General features: G+C 33.4%; 2 protein-coding genes across 20 annotated transcripts in view; one reads left to right on the forward strand and one right to left on the reverse strand.

The window, feature by feature from the left end:
• Nucleotides 1-9119, forward strand: part of Sesn (Sestrin) — a 516933-nt gene extending 507814 nt beyond the window's left edge. For all 17 annotated transcript variants that reach the window (XM_067775363.1, XM_067775371.1, XM_067775366.1 and 14 more), the window contains one exon: nucleotides 3428-9119. In XM_067775363.1, the coding sequence (XP_067631464.1) occupies nucleotides 3428-3514 (87 nt within the window). In that variant the 3' untranslated portion in view covers nucleotides 3515-9119. The remainder of the gene's footprint in view (nucleotides 1-3427) is intronic.
• Nucleotides 9120-15417: 6298 nt separating this feature from the next.
• The window catches only part of egl (Egl_like_exo domain-containing protein), a 101469-nt gene continuing 94641 nt past the window's right edge, over nucleotides 15418-22245 (reverse strand). For all 3 annotated transcript variants that reach the window (XM_067775376.1, XM_067775375.1, XM_067775377.1), the window contains one exon: nucleotides 15418-21926. In XM_067775376.1, coding sequence (XP_067631477.1) covers nucleotides 21665-21926 — 262 coding nt within the window. In that variant the 3' untranslated portion in view covers nucleotides 15418-21664. The remainder of the gene's footprint in view (nucleotides 21927-22245) is intronic.

Genomic DNA, 22245 nt, shown 5'->3' on the forward strand with positions numbered 1-22245 from the left:
GTTATTACAAATCAAGCCATAAAACTTTACTGCTTAAACGACTTAAGCATTTAAAACTTTTTTTTTCGTTTCTTTCATTCACTTTTTCATGTGCTCTTGATTCGCAACCAGTTTATGAATTATTTTAAAGACAAAGCTTAGGTTAACTACCCTAATTTTTTGCAATCAAACTTATATCTCACAGTCCAAGCGCTTCAATTCAGCGTTTTCCGTTTAATTTAAAATGGCTTGCACCCGATTTTTCTAAGTAAATATACCTCCACCTCCCACACCTAGAAGTATACTTAATCAGCTGCAGCACTATGAATGAATGGTGGAAGCCAAATTCGGACAAAACAGTTAGTTGGTATTAAGATTAGAAAATTAGTTGTTACCTGTTTTGCTCGATCATCTCCTGTAGAAATAGACGGAAGTCTAGTCCAAGTGTAGAGTAAATCGAAATTGTATCCGTCGATTTATCACTAAAGATCAAGATTTCGTTTTCTAAGAGTTAACCCACATGAATTGAGATTAGAATGATAAAATGTCAATAAGCTCCGCGAGGGAGCGGCAGGTGAGTACGAAGAGAGAGGCAGAGTGTAGAATTATACGTAGCTGAAAGAGCAGGCAAGTCCTCTTACAGCGCGGCAAATATTGGGAATTGCCCAACCCTTGGGAGCAGTGTTGCCAGAAGTTTTTCAGAAAAAGGGCTAAATTGACAAAAAGAAAAAGCTAAAAAAGGCTAAATAAAAATTTTTAATGCTAAGAAAAGAAGGCAACTGTCTATGCGTTTTATTTATTTTTTTCATAAAAGACATAACAGAGTAAAAAATGTAAATTAATTTTTACTCCAATTTCATAAAAAATAAAAAAAATTAAAAAATAAAATTGTTACCAAATGATATATTTTTTTACACCGACTCCAAACGATATATGGCAAATGAATTTTTCGAGGAAATATTTTCATGACACTTTCTGGGCCTGCCGATGAGAGACCCCCGGTTAAATAACGTTTTGAAATAGGTTATTATGAATATGAATAAAAGAATTTGAAGTCAGTCGGTGTCTTATTATAAGACCATGCAGTTTTACATGTGCAATAAAACTTATAATAAGGTAATACTATGGTACACCAGTTCTTTTGCAACCTCGTTATTATAACAGCTTATGTAAGCCTGACTTTGGGTGGCTATATATAAACGTTATATAAAAGGTCCTAATACAGTAAGTATTTTCTTTTAATAAGGCCTCATCTAAGTAAGCCTAATTTTTGTTGGTCCATAAGCCTTATAATAAATTTGTTATATTCTGCCGTATGGCTTATAATAATTCCTTACGTAGGTTATGCTTTATATTAGCTATAAGCCTTACACACAACGGTATCAAGGTAAAACAAGTAAGGGAGGCTAAGTTCGGGTGTAACCGAACATTACATACTCAGCTGAGAGCTTTGGAGACAAAATAAGGGAAAATCACCATTTAGCAATATGAACCTAGGGTAACCCTGGAATGTGTTTGTATGACATGTGTATCAAATGAAAGGTGTTAATGATTATTTAAAACGTAGTGGGCCTTAGTTCTATAGGTGGACGCCTTTTCGAGATATCGCAATAAGGGTGGACCAGGGGTGACTCTAGAATGTGTTTGTGCGATATGGGTATCAAATTAAAAAGTATTAATGAGGGTTTTAATAGGGAGTATCCCTTAGTTGTATATGTGAAAGCGTTTTCGAGATATCGACCAAAATGGGGACCAGGGTGACCCAGAATATCTTCTGTCGGGTACCGCTAATTTATTTATATATGTCATACCCCGAACACTATTTCTGCCAAGATTCCAAAGGCTTTTGATTTCGCCTTGCAGAATTTTTTCATTTTCTTCTTTTTAATATGGTAGGTGTCACACCCATCTTACACAGTTTTTTCTTAAGTTATATTTTGTGTCAATAAACCAATCCAATTACCATGTTTCATCTCTTTTTTCATAACTGGTACAGAATTATGGCATTTTTTTCATTTTTCGTAATTTTCGATATCGGAAAAGTGGGCCATATTTTATACCAAGATAAAGCGACTTCAGATAAGTACGTGAACAAAGTTTAGTTAAGATATATCGTTTTTTGCGCAAGTTATCGTGTTAACGGCCGAGCGGAAGGACAGAAGGTCGACTGTGTATAAAAACTGGGCGTGGCTTCAACCGATTTCGCCCATTTTCACAGAAAACAGTTTTCGTCATAGAGTCTATGTCCCTACCAAGGATTGGTAAATTTTTGTTCGACTTATGGCATTAAAAGTATTCTAGACGAATTAAATGAAAAAGGGCGGAGTTACGCCCATTTTGAAATGTTCTTTTATCTTTGTATTTTTTTGCACCATATTACTGTAGTCGAATGTTTACATAATTTACTTTTATACTGTAAGGATATTAAATTTTTTGTTAAAATTTGAATTTAAAAATTTTTTTTTTTAAGTGGGCGTGTTCGTCATCCGATTTCGCTAATTTTTATTTAGCACACATACTGTAATAGGAGTAACGTGCCTACCAAATTTCATTATGATATCTTCAACGACTGGCAAATTACAGCTTGCAAAACTTTTAAATTACCTTCTTTTAAAAGTGGGCGGTGCCACGCCCATTGTCCAAACTGTTTCTAATTTTCTATTTTGCGTCATAAGGTTAACGCACATACCAAGTTTCATCGCTTTATCCATCTTTGATAATGAATTATCGCACTTTTTCGGTTTTTCGAAATTTTCGATATCGAAAAAGTTGGCGTGGTTGTAGTCCGATTTCGTTCATTTTAAATAGCGATCTGAGATGAGCGCCCAGGAACCTACATACCAAACTTCATCAAGATACCTCAAAATTTACTCAAGTTATCGTGTTTACAGACGGACGGACGGACGGACGGACGTGGCTAAATGAATTTGTTTTTCACCCAGATCATTTTGATATGTAGAAGTCTATATCTATCTCGATTAGCTTATGCCGTTGCGGATTGCCGTTATACGAACAAAGTTAATATACTCTGTGAGCTCTGCTCAGCTGAGTATAACAAGGAGTTACCCCATTCGTGTGGTTGCGATTTGCAACAGGTCGAGTCCGTTGTTTTATGCATCATATATATATCATTGCATAGCTCTTTTGTCTTTATGTGAACTTAGAAACCCAGTTAAATGTTTCTGAAATCAAAAATTCAAAATTTTCTAAAATTTTTTATAGACCTAAAAAATGTCTAAAAAAATATTTGTCATATTTGTTTTTGTACTGGTGTTCACTTGAAATAAACTTGTGAGACCCGATCTCAATAATACCTGCAATCGCAAAGCACTATTTTTTTTTTTTTTGGAAAACATACGTATACACTTTTATTGAACAAAACCCCTTATATTTACGAATTTATCTAAACCTTTCTTATTTTTATTGTTTTTCTATTTTTTATTTGCAGGTCCATGTTAATCTAATGATAATGGAGGCCCGTAATCAGGCTGAATTGCTTTATGCGTTGCGTGAAATAATGCGCTACATGACATGATCTCATTGTTATATAATTAATTAATTATATTATCTCTAAATACATATAAACAAACTTATATACATACATACAAACAAACATATTTAGATAGATAACAAATAAGAAAAAATGATAAAAAATATAGCGAAACAAATGAAATTTTTACGAACGTTGATAAATAAGTATAAAATACATTTAAAAAAAAACATATAAACACACAACATATGTACAAACATATTTGATATGCAGAAAATAAATGTTGTTGTTTTTATTTTTATTTTCGGCCTTTCAAAAGTTATATGAAGAAGAATTTCCGAGCCCTAGAGCTTCTTCTTCTTCTTCATATAACTGCAGAAAATAAATATAAAAACAATAAAAATAAATTAACTAACGCCATATAAAGCAACAAATAATAAAAATAGTTAACCAAATAAAGTAAACCAATTAAATTTAATTAAAAAGAGCAAAGGCATGCATAAAAAATAAATAAAACAAAAACAATGCAAAACACACAATTAGTTAGTCGTAAAACGCTTTTTTTTAATTGTTCAATTAATTAAGAAAAATCTCATTTACGCCCCGATTCTGAGCGTTGCCGGTAAAATAGTTCCCAGAACATTATGTAACCGAATATCGTTACCAGTTTTTTATTCGCGATTCTGGCCCAATTGGTAACGCTGTCATCACCGAGAAACTCACCAGTATCTATGGAGAAATTTGAAAGGTAGTTTTCTCGCTTTCACGATTGCCACTTTGGTCCATTTGGCCTAAAAATGGTCCCTTCCAACCCCATTTGGTCCGCTGCTCCCTTTTCTTCAATCTTGGTCCTTTTTAGGCAGTAGCCACGATTGGTACTTTTTCTTTCTTTTTCACTCAGGTAAAAATTCACAATATTGCCCAAAAATTCGCCACACTTTCGTTAGCCTTCATATAATTTTGAATTTACTTCAATGTAACTCTCACCATAAAAAATGCTCAGTAAATAAAGTGTACCAGAACAATAACATTTCCCTAGGATATAATTTATGCCAGGCATTAAAAAGAAAAGTGTTGGCAAACACATTGTCGTTAATTGTTGATGAAATAACCGACTAATCAAAAAAAAACTCTTGTTTTATAATAATATTAATAACGGCTAGATATTTCGATCGGTTATACAACACTATGTAAAATATATGAAAATAAAAATTGCTTCTCGCCTAGCATAGCTTATAGCGAGTACTCTGCCGTGAGCCTAACACTTTCAAACCTTATACAAAGAAATTCTATGCATTACTTCTCGTTTGGCACGTTGATATTTAAATATTTCTCACCCAGCTCAAGGGGTCAAGGAATTCCAGGACTATTGTGGTGTTAAGCTACGCAAGGTAATTGAAAACTAAATATCTTGGCACAAGAAATATTTTAACTCGAAGACAGAAGGAAGCAAATGCAAACGTGATTTGATTTCGGAAGAAATGTTTTGTATAAAATTATTCCCGTAGGTACTAGCAGAACCATTGAGGCCTGGGATCAAAACTCACACTTACTGAATCTAGGCTCTGATATGAAATTTAAACGTTAAGGGAAAAAGTAAGCATCTATAAAAATAGCACTAACAAATTGCCTAGTTTCATTTATGATTTACTGAGTTTTCTACATACATAGTTCGGCAACACAAGAACGCAAATTTTGAACCGTTTCTTACTAAAACCTAACTGCACTATACATTTTATTTCATTGCAATCAACAACATAATGCTTGAACCAAGAGCTTTGTGACCAAAACTAGGTTCACAACGTTTGGTTGGTGAAAGACATAGACGAATCCTATGTCAAAATATGGTACCATTTTTGGTTGCATGCACATATATTTGTTTGTTCAGCTTGAATTAAAGGAAAGTTTTCACTATGTTTAGTAAAATTGTATATGGAAACATCCTAAAATTTTGTATTTTATACTAATAAAATAAAACATCAATTTGGTCCTTTTTTCGGTGAATTTTGGTCCCAAATGAAAACATGGTGTGGCAACCGTGTTCGCTTTACCGAAAATGTCTCACTTGTAGATACGAGGTTAACGAATAAACGGGACGATGTGTATATGCATATTATGCATGAGAAGTTTCTACATAGGTGTATTGTAATTTATTCTGTGAAAGTACATAATGTAAACAAATATGTATAGCAAGAGGCAACACTTTTTTACTATTATCTTTACTTATTTGCGCTTACAATTCTTTATTTTTCAGTTTTTCCTTTTTCTAAACAACAGCTGTTGTGTGGTTATTTCGATGTAACCACCTACTTTTGTGGGTAAAAAATTATCCGGCTACTTTCGCGGGTAGAATACCAAAAGGGTGTAAAAGTTGCCACATGATTTCGTTACCGTGGTGAAGAATGTTGTTACCACACTAGAATCGGGGCGTAAGTGGGACAAAAAGTGAATTAATGTGAATCGCCAAAAAGAACACGCTTTTAATTTACTGCACATGATGTTATGATGTGTACAAAAAACAAAAACATACAAATACATATTTGGTATAATTAAGCTAATGAAAGCACGATAACACAAAATTTCTCAGAAACGAGAGTACACCGACTGTCTGCTACTAAAATTAAAAAAATATTTGTAATTAATAAATTTTTTAAAAACTTTAAAACTAAATTTTTTAAATTAGCTTGTAAATTTTCTTTTAAACACAGTGAGCTCGCGATAATATGAACTAATAAAAACTAGGCCTGTTCATTTTTGCCAGATTGTTCATATTTAACCCTATTTCGGCCGACGAGTTACTGGGATGACTTTTTTACATTCTCCCCTCAAAAAAACATATTCTTAATACAATTTTTTAACTCATTTTCCGTGACAATTTAACTTTATGAATTTTAAGTTGAAAAAATACAAAAAAAAAAAAGGTTTTATAATTTTAGTCATTTACACTGTTTTACAACGTATGTGGCTGACGAGCCCACCGGGGTGACTATTTAATTATTTAATAAAAAAAATATATTTTTAATAAATTTTTTTAACTCATCTTCCGTGACATCTTAACTTAATGAATTTTAAGTCGAAAAAATACAAAATAGGGTTTTATAATTTTAGTCATAGACAACTGTAACGGGTTGAACACTTTTTTTCTGGCAGTCATCGGGGTAGCGTCGGCCAAAAATAGGTGTTGAAATCGTCGGCAGAACTATGGTTAAGAAAAGTGCAAAAATCCACTGTTTATTGATTACGAAATCCGTTAATTAAAATAAACTGTTTTATTAATTTATACAAATAAACACAAAAAAACAAAATCACATACTAACTAAAAGATTCAAATTTCTCCCCTCCTTTGTTTAGCGATCGCTTTACCCAGTTATGCAACCACTCATACCCACTTCTGTCTATTCTCATTAGCTGCCTAATACGCATCTTATTTGAAAGCTTGGCCTCAGTAATCAAAACCACTTACAGACGTTAGAACAGCAAATCTATCGAAAGATCTCTATCGACGAGATCCCTTTGTCTAAGTATAGATTTAGCGAGCTGAGCCGTTCTTTCTAGGCATAATAAGGTTCACATATACCTGAGGCTTTATTGGTGTTATAAAAGCATAATGCATGTTGAGAGTCCATGACTGAATATCTTATAATAATTTCTGGGGCAGTATGATGAGCTGGCGGCATCTCTTTACTTTGTGCTTAGGTGATTTTGCAAACGATAGGTTATTAGGTAAATCTTCATTAGCCCATTTTGTTTCACCAAGTTTCCAAATAATTACCTTAAAAAAATAACCAATATTTAGATAACGAAAAACGTGGCACATCCTCACAAAGCAATTAATATTAAGCAGTCTAAAAACAGCGCACCAGTTTATGCTGTACGGTTTACATATCTAGGTAAAGACCATACAGCTCAACATTAAACCGCTTTCGATAGACGCCAGTTGCATAACTAAGGTTTGGTTAGGTTGAACTGGCCGGTCAACAAACACTATACATAGACTGAATGTTACCAGACTTTATTTGTCGACTAAACAGAAAAACCGCAATTAGGTACCAGTACTTACTTTGTAAAATACCTCGTCCTTTTTTCCAAATACTAGAAGTTTTCTAGGACCTAGCTTAATATTTGCCTCATGATTTGGCAACTCTATCGCCTCTAGTAGCCGGAGCCTTGACTTCGCAAGAGCAGGACACGAACACGGGACGTATTCAAACTTTTCTTCCTACAGCTCGCACTTCCTACATCTGCAGTTACTGACGTGGCCTAACTTATAAGCATATGCCGCCAAAACGCAGTGCCCAGTTAGTATGCCCATCGTGAGCCTTAAGTCTTCTCTCTTTAGAGATATAAGCAACTTTGTGCGTCCAACGTGGTAGGATTGGAACATTATCTTAGAAATATGGCATCCCCGCGCTTCTGTCTTCTACGTCTTTCTCCCCAACGAATTGGGACGTCTACCGTCGATTTATCGAGCGCTTAAGAGAAGCGCAATAAATCTTTCGGAAAAATTGTCTCTCGCATACTTTGTTTGAAACTCTTGAAGTTTATAAGAAATCATTTGACGTTTATATTTAGACTCTAAATTTTAGAGCTTTTGCCCAAAGTTCATGTTTAAGAGTATTCAGTGGAAGCGAAAATGTGTTCATATTGGGGGTGTTCATTTATTCGGGTATTCATATTATCGCGATATATAACATAAATAGTTCTCGGAGTATAAAAAATATAAAATTTGTATGACATTTGTTGTAGTGGTATAAAGTTTCATTGTGCAATGATGCGCATTAGGATGGGATGATTTTTTTTTTTATATTTTCTTTCTAATAGTGGGAAAAAGTAGCGCGACTGTACCGAGAAATTCTATGCATACTGTGGACCACAAAATTTGCATATACTCAAAAAAAATTTACTAATTTTTACAAAAAGTCAATATCTTTCAATTTCTAAATTTCAATAATTTTGCCTTGACCCGTTGTACACCATTCAATTCTTGAATTCAACCCTGTTGGCATTTCCTTTTGTGCTGTCTACTCGCTTTTACCTATATAAATTTTTATTGAAAGCAAGTGTGAAACAAAAAATAGCATACAAGCAGAGAGAGGAAGCGATAACAAGAAAAAATTTAACCGACTTAACGGTACGGATGCTTTTATACTTTTCCCCTCACTTTTCACCTTCTTGCGACTTTAAAAGGAGACTAAGTGCGTTGTTTTTTATACGCTATCGCAGTAAGACAAATGCAAACCTAACCGACCCACCCTTATGTGCCGACAAATATGTAATTGAATTTGCTTGTGAATTGGTTGTTATTGTAAGTATGTATGTAAGTTTTGAAAACAAAAAGTGTTACAGCAACATTTTAAGAAATTTTTGAAATTTAATGCTGTGTGTTTGTATGTTGTTTTTATTGCTTGAAAATGAAATTTTGTAATGCCTTAATGTGTTTTTATTATTGAGGACAAAAAAAAAACTTTGTAAAACAAATATATAATACCCTAAATATCTACATAAATATGCATAAACACGTCATATGGCAACATTGTAAAATTGTATTCATATCCCTTTTATAAAGTTTATAAAAGTTATTTGTTAATTTAAAAGAAACAAAGAAAAGATAATTAAAAACAAAATCATAAATGATTATAACAAATGCAAATTATTTTTTATTTATTGTGTTGGTGGAAGGAGGTGGGGGATAGTTTTACACTATTGCGTAGTATCGCTCTATTTTCATGAGCTGCCAGCGATGTCCCTTTACTTAATATTCGGTATTGCATTCAACGTTAAGATCATTTACAACAAGTAAGGAAGGCTAAGTTCGGGTCTAACCGAATATTACATACTCAGCTGCCAAATTACAGCTTGCAAAACTTTTAAATTACCTTCTTTTAAAAGTGGGAGGTGCCACGCCCATTGTCCAAAATTTTAATAATTTTTTATTCTGCGTCATAAGTTCAACTCACCTACCAAGTTTCATCGCTTTATCCGTCCTTGGTAATGAATTATCGCACTTTTCGGTTTTTCTCAATTTTCGATATTCGAAAAAGTGGGCGTGGTTATAGTTCGATTTCGTTCATTATAAATAGCGATCTGAGATGAATGCCCAGGAACTTACATACCAAATTTTATTAAGATAGGTACCTCAAAATTTACTCAAGTTATGGTGTTTACAGACGGACGGACGGACGGACATGGCTAAATGAAATTTCTTTTTTCGCCCAGATATTGATATATAGAAGTCTATATCTATCTCGATTAGTTTATGCCGTTACGGGGTACCGTTATGCGAACAAAATTAATATACTCTGTGAGCTCTGCTCAGCTGATTATAAAAATACAGCGCCAAAATAACGATTGAGAGGAGAATAGGGAAAAAAAGTGAGCATAGAACTCACGCATGAAATGCTTAGAGCTTGTTGTACAATCATTGTAAAGGTATACAAGTAAGATATGTTTGTTTCCTTCTCTTTCCAACACAGGGCCGTATGACACTGACCGAAATGTCAAACCAGTGTGGAACGAAAGTTTGAGTGTATGCTATGCGTGCTTTCACACTTGGCAAGTGAAATTATTTTTCCCACTCGTTGGTACTTTGTTAACATTTTTCACAGTTAAAAACTGCATTTTAACAAATGAGTGGCAGAAAAAACATGTTAGAAAGTATTTTTCTTGTATAGTGAGAATGTTTAGAACCATGCTTCGCACATTTTTGTATGTGAATGAAACAAGCTTCAATTGCTAAGTCTAAAGTTCCTTTATATTTACAAACGCGATGTTATTGTAATGCATAAGATTGCCTTCAACGTTCTATATGAAAAACTTCATTATTAAAAACTGTTAAATTTTATGGCTTAAGGGCCAATTAATGGTGACTTATAACGATATCACCATAACCAGATAAAACAGCAGAGCGAACCTACCTTACGGAAATCAATGTAATCGATTAATGGTGCCATACCATAACGCTAACGCCATAAACATACCATAGCCAACCAATTGGTTTTTTGTTTCTCGCCATATCCATAACCTAAAAATATTTGAGTTGGTGAATTTAATAACTTTCTGTAGATTTTATTCATTGTTTTGGATACGTTATGACTAAGAGACTTATTTTTTGTGGAATATGTTTGTAATTTTTTGCGTTTTCTTCATTTTTATGAAATTTTCACGATTTTTAGGTCAAGGCACCTTTAATCGAAAACATCGGAGATGGGTATGGTTACGACTATGGCGTTAGGGTTAAGGAAGTTTAGTTAGCCCTTTAAGCAGATACAAACCGTCACCGTTGGAATGCAATCAATTTTCCACTGACAGCACATATATACGTGGCGTAAAGTGAGACACATAACATCTGACATAAATACCTTTATGTGACAATAAAATTGTAGATTTTATTATCAAAATAATAATATTTAGTCAACTAATAGTATCGCTTAATTTTAAACACCTATTTTTCACAGACGCGTTCTACAAATGGCAAAAAATAAAGTTCAACATATGTACGTGATGTGGTTGATGTATCTCAAAAATAGAAAACTTTCAAGATACGTAGCCCTATCTGGCGTTTACTTACTTACTTAATTGGCGCTTAGCCGTTTAAACGGTTATGGCCATCCGACAAGGCGCGCCAGTAGCTTCTTCGCTTTGTCAACTGGCGCCAATTGGTCACACCAAGTGAGTTTAAATCGCATAACATGGCCTAGCCATGGATGGGGCGAAGCACTGCTACAACAACAACAACAACCAGGGTTAGGGACAAAGCCTGCCTGGAGTAAGTGAACGAAGCATAATGCCTCCGCAAGGAGCTACTTCTGAAATTTTTTGAACGATCCGTGAGATTTTGAGACAAAAACCCCGGATAAGTATAAACAAAACCTTTGCTAAATATTTTTTTTTTAATAGAAAAATTCAGTGTTTGTTCAGTACGCCGGCTCCGCCGCCGCCACCGCCTATACAGTGAACACTTAACAAATTTTTGCCTTTTTATACTCAGTTGAGCAGAGCTCACAGAGTATATTAACTTTGATTGGATAACGGTTGGTTGTACAGGTATAAAGGAATCGAGATAGATATAGACTTCCATATATCAAAATCATCAGTATCGAAAAAAAATTCGATTGAGCCATGTCCGTCCGTCCATCCGTCCGCCGTTAACACGACAACTTGAGTCATTTTTGAGGTATTTTGATAAAATTATAGACTACCATATATCAAAATCATCAGTATCGAAAAAAAATTCGACTGAGCCATGTCCGTCCGTCCGTCCGTCCGTTAACACGATAACTTAAGTAAATTTTGAGGTATCTTGATGAAAGGGGCACTCATCTCAGATCGCTATTTAAAATGAACGATATCGGACTATAACCACGCCCACTTTTTCGATATCGAAAATTTCGAAAACCGAAAAAGTGCGATAATTCATTACCAAATACTGATAAAGCGATGAAACTTGGTAGGTGAGTTGAACTTATGACGCAGAATAGAAACTTAGTAAAATTTTGGACAATGGGCATGGCACCTCCCACTTTTAAAAGAAGGTAATTTAGAAGTTTTGCAAGCTGTAATTTGGCAGTCGTTGAAGGTATCATGATGAAATTTTGCATGCTTAATAAAAATTAGCAAAATCGAAGAACGACCACGCCCACTTTTTAAACAAAAATTTTTTAAAGTCAAATTTTAAAAGAAAAGTTAATATCTTTACAGCATATAAATAAATTATGTCAACATTCAACTCCATTAATGATATGGTGCAACAAAATACAAAAATAAAAGAAATTTTCAAAATGGGCGTGGCTCCGCCCTTTTTCATTTAATTTGTCTAGGATACTTTTAATGCCATATGCCGAACAAAACATTACCAATCCTTGTGAAATTTGGTAGAGGCTTAGATTCTAGCACAATAACTGTTTTCTGTGAAAAAGGGCGAAATCGGTTGAAGCCACACCCAGTTTTTATACACAGTCGACCGTCTGTTCTTCCGCTCGGCCGTTAACACGATAACTTGAGCAAAAATCGATAAAAATCTTTACTAAACTCAGTTCACGTACTTATCTGAACTCACTTTATATTGGTGTAAAAAATGGCCGAAATCCGACCATGACCACGCCCAGTTTTTCGATATCGAAAATTACTAAAAATGAAAAAAATGCCATACTAATATACCAAATACGAAAAAAGGGATGAAACGTGGTAATTGGATTGGTCTATTGACGCAAAATATAACTTTAGAAAAAAACTTTGCAAAATGGGTGCGACACCTACCATATTAAGTAGAAGAAAATGAAAAAGTTTTGCAGGGCGAAATCGAAAGCCCTTGGAATCTTGGAAGGATAACTGTTCGCGGTATTACATATATAAATAAATTAGCGGTACCCGACAGATGATGTTCTGGTCACCCTGGTCCACATTTTGGTCGATATCTCGAAAACGCCTTCACATATACAGCTACCACCACTCCCTTTTAAAACCATCATTAATACCTTTAATTTGATACCCATATCGTACAAACAAATTCTAGAGCCACCCCTGGTCCACCTTTATGGCGATATCTCGAAAAGGCGTCCACCTATAGAACTAAGGCCCACTCCCTTTTAAAATACTTATTAACACCTTTCATTTGATACCCATATCGTACAAACAAATTCTAGAGTCAGCCCTGGTCCACCTTTATGGCGATATCTCGAAAAGGCGTCCACCCATAGAACTAAGGCCCACTCCGTTTTAAAATACTCATCAACACCTTTCGTTTGATATCGATATTGTACAAACGCATTCTAGAGTCACCCCTGGTCCACGTTTATGGCGATATCTCGAAAAGGCGTCCACTTATAGATTTAAGGCCCACTCCCTTTTAAAATACTCATTAACACCTTTCATTTGATACCTATATCGCACAAAAAAATTCTAGAGTCACCCCTGGTCCACCTTTATGGCGATATCTCGAAAAGGCGTCCACCTATAGAACTAAGGCCCACTCCCTTTTAAAATACTCATTAACACTTTTCATTTGATATCCATACTGTACCAACGCATTCTAGAGTCACCCTGGTCCAAGTTTATGTTGATATCCCGAAAAGGCGTCCACGAATAGAACTAAGGCCCATTCCCTTTTAAAATACTTATTAACACCTATCGTTTGATACCCATATTGTACAAAAGCATTCTAGAGCCACCCCTGGTCCACCTTTATGGCAATATCTCGAAAAGGCGTCCACCTATAGAACTAAGACCCACTCCCTTTTAAAATACTAATTAACACCTTTCATTTGATACCAATATCGTACAAACAAATTCTAGAGTCACCCCTTGTCCACCTTTATGGCGATATCTCGAAAAGGCGTCCACCCGTAGAACGAAGGCCCACTCCCTTTTAAAATACTCATTAACACTTTTCATTTGATATCCATATTGTACAAACGCATTCTAGAGTCACCCCTGGTCCACGTTTATTTTGATATCCCGAAAAGGCGTCCACGAATAGAACTAAGGCCCATTCCCTTTTAAAATACTTATTAACACCTATCGTTTGATACCCATATTGTACAAAAGCATTCTAGAGCCACCCCTGGTCCACCTTTATGGCAATATCTCGAAAAGTCGTACCTCTATGGAACTAAGGCCACGCCTTTTAAAATACTTATTAACACCTTTCGTTTGATACCCATATTGTACAAAAGCATTCTAGAGTCAACCCGGGTCCACCTTTATGGCAATATCTCGAAAAGGCGTCCACCTATAGAACTAAGACCCACTCCCTTTTAAAATACTCATTAACACCTTTCATTTGATACCAATAACGTACAAACAAATTCTAGAGTCACTCCTTGTCCACCTTTATGGCGATATCTCGAAAAGGCGTTCACCTATAGAACTAAGGTCCACTCCCTTTTAAAATACTCATTAACACTTTTCATTTGATACCCATATCGTACAAACCAATTCTAGAGTCACCCCTGGTCCACCTTTATGGCGATATCTCGAAAAGGCGTCCACCTATAGAACTAAGGCCCACGCCCTTTTAAAATACTCATTAACACCTTTCATTTGATACACATATTGTACAAACGCATTCTAGAGTCACCCCTTGTCTACCTTTATGGCGATATCTCGAAAAGGCGTCCACCTATAGAACTAAGGCCCACGCCCTTTTAAAATACTCATTAACACCTTTCATTTGATACCCATATCGTACAAACAAATTCTAGAGTCACCCCTGGTCCACCTTTATGGCGATATCTCGAAAAGGTGTCCTCCTATAGAACTTAGGCCTACTCCCTTTTAAAATACTCATTAACACTTTCATTTGATACCCATGTCGTACAAACAAATTCTAGAGTCAGCCCTGGTCCACCGTTATGGCGATATCCCTAAATGGCGTCCATCTATAAAACTATGGCCCACTCGCTTTTAAAATACTCTTTAATACCTTCCATTTGATACACATGTCATACAAACACATTCCAGGGTTACCCTAGATTCATTTTACTACGAGGTGGTTTTCCCTTATTTTGTCTCCATAGCTCTCAACTGAGTATGTAATGTTCGGTTACACCCGAACTTAGCCTTCCTTACTTGTTTATACTTTTTTTTTTGCTTGTTCTTTCATGTGAATTTTAATTTGCCTATTTTTTAGCAAACAATGATTTGTATGAGTTTTAAGCGGGGATTACCGTAATTGCTTTAAATGTATCAAAACATTTATTTGAAGCAACTTTTAATTTATAATTTATTTAATAATTTGGGAAAAATTTAAACAACGTGACATCAGGACGGACAAGGCGACAGCTGTTTCGATTATAGCTTGTCAATCTCTTCAAAGCCTTTTCTCCCGGGAGTGGGATTTGAACCCGCACTCCTACGACGGTTGAAGTGTTACAAACGCATTCAGCCATGATTTTATTGGACGGATAAACCCCAAAGTTTACATGAGAAAATTACTCTTTAATTAAATGAGGTTTTGCCTTTTATTTATATTTACTTATTTATTCACATTTTTCGATTTACATTAGTCATTTTATTTAACTTTTAGTGTTCCTTCATTATATGTATATAATATTGGTATGTGTATACATTTACATATGTATGTATTTTATAATTAACACATTTCGTTCATAAGCTTTCAATAAATTTTGTATATGTTAGTACATATACGCGTACATACGAGTATAAGTGCTTCCAGCTTTAAAATTTAATATGATTTTATGTATAATCAAAGATTTTTAGGTCAAATCATATAAATCATTTAAATATATATGCGCATACACGCAAATACTTAAACTATGTTGATATGCTTTTTTTAGTTTTCTATTTTATTTTTACCAAATTATAGTTTTCATAAATTTTGTAATACTAGTTTACTTTGTTTTATTAAAAAAAATTACTATTTTAATGCAATTAACTCCATTATTAATTATATTATTTTTTTTTTTTTGTTGTTTTCAAATTTATGCTTTTATTTGTCACATACAATTGTAAATATATTTTTTATGCATAATAATTCAATTAATGTTTTAATATTGTTGTTTTTTTTTTTAATAGTAACTCAGTTAGTATGGCTATGAACAACCCGATTATGTAAATTAATAGTTTCTTCAATAATATATAGTTTTAGTCAAAAGCAAAAATTTTTAACCAAAACATGAATTACACCTTTTTGCTAATTGCTAGAAAAATATGTACAATATACAATGCAATAGTAGTAAAAATAAAACACAAACTAGTTTCATATATGTTAAAAAAAAATTAACTAATTACACTTCTTATGTCTCTCCCACACATACAACGAATGAAATGGCCTGTCGACGCGCAATAATCCAAAGCGTCAAGCTCTATTTTTTATTAAGATAATATGTTTCTATGTAGCATATTTGCAAAGCTTAACTAATCGGCATTTTTCGTACATACTTAATTTTTATTTGCCCATTTGAATTTATTACATTTGCATTATAGTTTTTTGATATTTGTTTAGCTTTGCTCAGATTCCGATCCTCAGAATGACAAAATTATTTCTAAACTTCTTCTTAGGCAATTTTTTTTAACTTTGATAACACCACCGCTAATGCGTCTGAAAAGTTGAAAATAGCATTTTCAATGTTAAATTAGTCGATAAGGTTAAAAAAAATGTTTTTAATAAGAAGCACTCATCTGGATATTGGACCACACTTATTTTTGTTAAGTTTGTGATTTAAGCAAAATAGCAGTTCTTCTCTTTTCATAAGTTATATCTATTTCACACACGCAGCTAATGAAGTAATTAGTCGAGTTTTCTATATTAAGACGCTTATTGAGCTCAATTCCTCATACAATAAATAATTTCTAGGCTGCTTTCAATTTCAATTATTTAAAAAAAACGAAAATTTTTGTTCAAACAGCGTTAATGAAGTAATTAGCTATGTGTGAAGAGGAAAATTTAATTATTTCGTTAAAAAAATTGGTATTAGCATCCAAAACGTAGGTGTAGGCCATCGAAGCTCGAAATCGGAATTTTTTATAATATATTTAATTTTGGTTTGAAAAAAAAAGTTAAAATAACCTGCCTTCTTTTTTTGATTTGAAAGTTCTAGATTTGTTTATTTTCAATTTTCTAAGACTGGTAGCTAAAAATTCAGAAACAGATGGCTGTCAAGTTCTTCAAAGGTTAAGAAATTGAAATGTATCTGACATAAGCCCCGCATTACATAAAATAAAAAATAAATAAGCAAGACGCGATAACCTTCGAAGCTTTGTGCTTCTTTTATCTTTTCTCACAAATTGACGGCACCTGACCCACATATTTTATGCCGACTCCGAACGGCATCTGCAAGGCAGATGAATTTTAATTTTTTTCTAATTGAAAAAAATTGTTTCTAAATGTTTAATGTTGCTTTACCCAGGACATGAACCCAGTATCTTTGGTGTGATAGACGGAGCACGCTACGAAAGGTCGATTTTGAATTTCGAAAGCCCATACAAGTTCATATAACACTATGTGACAAAATGAACTTTTTTTTCTTTGTATTGGACCAAACCAACTTTTTTGAAGACTGAGGCTTAAGTATAAAAAGTACTATATCCGTTTTTCGAAGTTAGCCTCGAAAAAATAGATATCGGCTTTCGAAGTTTGAAATTCTACATTTCGAAATTTTATTTTTTTTTTAACGCGTTCAGCAAATTAGAGAAGTAAAATATGGTCGTCTCTTCCCTTATTTGAAGGGTTGAATTCTTTTTTTGAGAAATTTTGTATAACAGCTGTTACACGAGGTGAAAAGTCATGATATTGGCTACTACTTTCATACTCTGCACTGGAATTGCTCGTACTGTCATTTTTCAGAAAAAGAATTCAGCCATTCAAATAAAAGAAACAGGCGGCCCACGACCACATTTTGCTTTTTTAATTTGCTGATCACGTAGACAAAAAAAATAAAATTTCGAATTGTAGAATTTCGAACTTCGAAAGCCGGTATCTATTTTTTGGAGGCTAACTTCGAAAAACGGAGATAGTACTCTGTCTATATAAGGCTCAATCTCTACAAAAAAGTGGGTTTGGTCCAATACCCAGTCGGCTGTTGCACAGTGTAATTGAAAGGTGCAATTTCGAACTTAGAAAGCCTATACGATTTTAACAAAAGTACGAAAGTTTCGACTTCGAACTTCGAAAGCCATATCCTGATTTCCAAAATAACTTGGACAAAACGGATAAATTGGGATTTACTTATCCATACCCAAAAAAACATACGATTTGCCGTACAGTGTACTAAATACAAAGAAACATATATGAACACAAATAAAATAGCTGCCAAAATGATTAACAAGCGTAAGCCGTCACTCTTCTCTCCCATTTTGTTTCGTAAATCACAAAATAGGAAAAATTCAAAATGTTTTGAAAACCTTTATAAAAACTTGAAAAATGTTAGATGAAATTTTCAGAAAGCTTTTGAGTACGCAGTTCAATATATTTCTTCACAGTTTTTTTTCCGAAAAGCTAAATAACCCTTTCGAGATTTTCACAAATCGATGTGAATCTCAAGAGACTTTTAACTTGTAATTTGTTTTACCGAAATTGATTGGTCAGCAAAACTATCTATTCACAAAGTTTGTGATAATTCCATGTAGAACTTTTGACATTTTTGGTACCATTAATACATTTGACACATTGAGTTTATGTGAGGTCTTTATTGACCGGACAGTTCAACTAGGTACCATTTGCAATTTTCGATTTTTTTCGAAGCTTTTGAAATTGTCAAACAACAACAGAATTTTAGGCGACTTTAAAATTGCGCCTCGTTATAACAAAATTCATTAAAAATGTTTCTGAAAGCTCCATTTACAAATTATGAAATATTTATGTCATTTGCAAACATTTTTGCAATTTTTGTGATCACAAGTGTGCTTATGTATATGTGTATAAACATATGTATATAATTGAATTGTCAGATATATCGTTCCATAAAAACGCTTCAGTTATGGATTTCGAAAATATTCCGAATCGGGTCTACTCGAACTAGTCATATAAAACTATTTCCGAAATAGTCACTAGCCCGACTTTAAGTTGCTAGTTGCGGGTAACACTCCTATATCTATAACCGGCATATCACTATCACATGTTTGATAATATTCCCTTAAACCTGCGAAGAGTGTCTTTACAACAATAACGCCGGTGATAAGTTTTTAAAAATTTTTTACTTTTTTCGCAAACCCCACATTCCAGCTGAAGGTTTGTAAAATCTTTTTTAAAATGGCCCGTTTGTTGTGTCTACAAAAAGTTCCATACATTGCGCCAAATTAGAATTAAATTTCCCACACTTTTTTTCTGCTATTAATTTCGAAATAGCGCATCTTCATTTGTAGGACTCAAAATTTCATTGAAAAGTTTTTAATTTGATTTAGAATAAGGCGAATCTATACAAGATAGCAAAGCGGTTTCCGACCAATGGGCCATATAACAATATGCAAAGGCGAATCTGTACAAGTTGGTTTCAAAGCAAATACGCCCAATTCGCCGTGCAGCAGAATGTCAAGACAAAAGAAAATTTACATTGATTTTAATTAACTGACATCTTGTTATACCAAATTTTGCCAGAAAAACCGCAAGAACAAACAGTTAGCTGTTGAGATAATACTACCTTGTACTGAATTCGCCGTGGCAGTATGTCAAATCAAAGGAAAGTAACCGTTATTTAACTTTACTGACATCCTGCGATGCCAGATTTGCTGGGAAGATCTGCAACAACAAGCATGTCAGCGTCACCTTGTATTGAATTCGTCTTGATTTCGAAATTACTGAATTTGATTTACGAAATTTCGAATCGCTTGCATATCACCATCAGTTTATTTTTTGGTAAATAAATTTGTTGTCAAACCATGGAAATTTGATTTATAAAACCATTAATGGTGTATGCAAAACTTCGAATTTGATTAGAAAAATTTTTAATTTGCACTCAGATATTTCAAATTTAAGTTTAAAATCCTGTAACATCTTACCATTTTCTTCCTCTACCTCTTTTATTTATTTGTCTTCGTCTTTTTTTTCTTCTTTCCTTTTTATTTTGCTTTTTAGTATTTAATTTAGTTCAAAATTTGTTTACTATATTTTGTGCTCCATTTAGACAACTCTTCCATCAATATCAGCTTCTCATTTCTTAGTTATGAGAAGTGAGATTTCGAGTTATATATCAATTAAATTGTATTTAATTGGCAATATAATTCTTTAACTATCTGTCATAAAAAGCTCTTGTGATTTTTTTTCGAGCCATTAGAGAAGTTTTAAAAATTATGAGAAATGCATTTTCAACGTTAAATACGAAGCACAACAAAGGATATACACTTTTGATAAATGAGTATAGAGCTCTCGATTCTCAATACTTTCATTACTTTAGTAATAAATTTTACTTAATGCCTTTCCCAAGGATAAACTTATTGTTTTTGATAACAAATCAAGTTTTTTAGCATAAAGAAGTGAAAGATGTGTTTCAAAGTTAACTTCCTAAATCGAAATATGTATGTTGCTTCAAAGTTTGCTTATGAAATTTATTTTATAACGTGTACTTAACCAAAAATGGTTCAAATAAACACAAAATAAGCATTTTTCGAATCCACAACTTCGAAACACGAAAGCTCATATATGAATCGAGATTGATATTGCTATCTCTATATTCTCAAATTTACTTTGTAGTACAGTTTATGACGCGAAAATTAAGGTGAAAAGCGCTAAATATGTTTTTATATTCGCACTCATATGCGAATTTTTGAAATTTTTTTGTATTCCCTCTTTTTTGCTATTATCAGCAAGCAACAAATAAAAAGTGAAATATAAACGTGTTAGCAAATGCTTCGCTTAATATACAGAGGCACTTTACATTAATGTATTTATTTATGTGTATATAAGCATTTTTATTTAACATCTATAAATATACAATTTATATTTTATAAAGAGATGGATGAACATTAATTGGTTATCGCCCAAATATTTTTTTTATTCCCCTCTAACAATGATTGTAAGCTGCCTATCATATCGCACACCTAGATCGGAAATTTCGAATCTTTATGCTAACCATACTCTCACATCTTCTGGTCAATAAGTTGTTTTTTAAGTTGTTCACCATTTAGATCTAGATATGCGTGTAAAAATTATTTAATGATTTTGATATATATACATATATTAACAATGATGAATACTTTTATAATACTCACTTTTTGAAATTTAAAATAAAAACAAATAATTTTTTTGCGTATTAATTGCTGAGCGAAAGATCGATCTACATATTTCGAATGCTAATGTGACAAATCAGATAGCTCAGAAAAGAAAGCTATACCATAGAGCTTTTTTTCAACATTTACATAGGTATAATTAGTGCGGATTTAAAATATCTGCTAATATAGAACTATCTTCCACTCAGCCTTTGATTTGACAATAATTAGAATTTAAAATGTTATATAAAAAAGTACATATATACGAATAAATAATGAGTATAGCTGTAGATGCTTAACAAAAATTCTCGCTTAGTACTTTATGCAAGATTACAACATAGCACTTATTGCATGTTAGGATGTATAATTTTTTTATGTTTACATGTAAATGACTATTCAACTTACTATATATTTTAATTAGTTATTTCTCAATAATATTATATATTTATGTATTTACTATGTTGTTGTTAGCTGCCACATTTACAATTTCTAAGTAACTTTCGTTGACATAAAAAAAAAATCAAATATGTACTATATTTACACCTTTGGCGGTGTTGTTGTTGTTGTCGCCGCTCCAATTGTTGCTGGTCCAGTACGTTTGGGTGATGATGTCAATACTTTCTCTTTGGGTTTGCCTTGCTCATCTTGGAAGAAAATCTTTGTTATAACAATATCGCCAGTACTAAGCGTTTGTGTTGTTGAATCGATCAATTTCACAGCCTTCTTTTCGTTGTTGTTAATTAAACGCATTGTTGTTGGTGTTATGCTACGTTCACAATTACAATTGAAATTTTTTGCACTGAAGAGAGAGGAAGGGGAAAATTAATAATTAGAAGAGAGTTTTACTTAAGCCGAATCCCTGCAATATATATTAAAGCAAATTAAGTACAAGGTAGTACCATGCCGTCAGCTGATTGCCTATTCTTGCGATTTTCGTAGGAAAATCTGCCAACCTTTTTAACGCTAAAACTCCATCGCACTTGGTACTGTTCTAGATATTTTTGGCGATGGAGTTTTAGCGTTAGCGTAGGTTGGAATTTGGAGGCTGGTAGCATCCGACGTCAAAAAAACGCTAATTTTCTTTTGACAGGCGAATTGGGTCTGAACTCGCTTTCACC

The sequence above is a fragment of the Eurosta solidaginis genome, chromosome 3 (assembly GCF_040869045.1).
Source record: "Eurosta solidaginis isolate ZX-2024a chromosome 3, ASM4086904v1, whole genome shotgun sequence".
In the NCBI taxonomy this organism is placed as follows: Eukaryota; Metazoa; Arthropoda; class Insecta; order Diptera; family Tephritidae; genus Eurosta; species Eurosta solidaginis.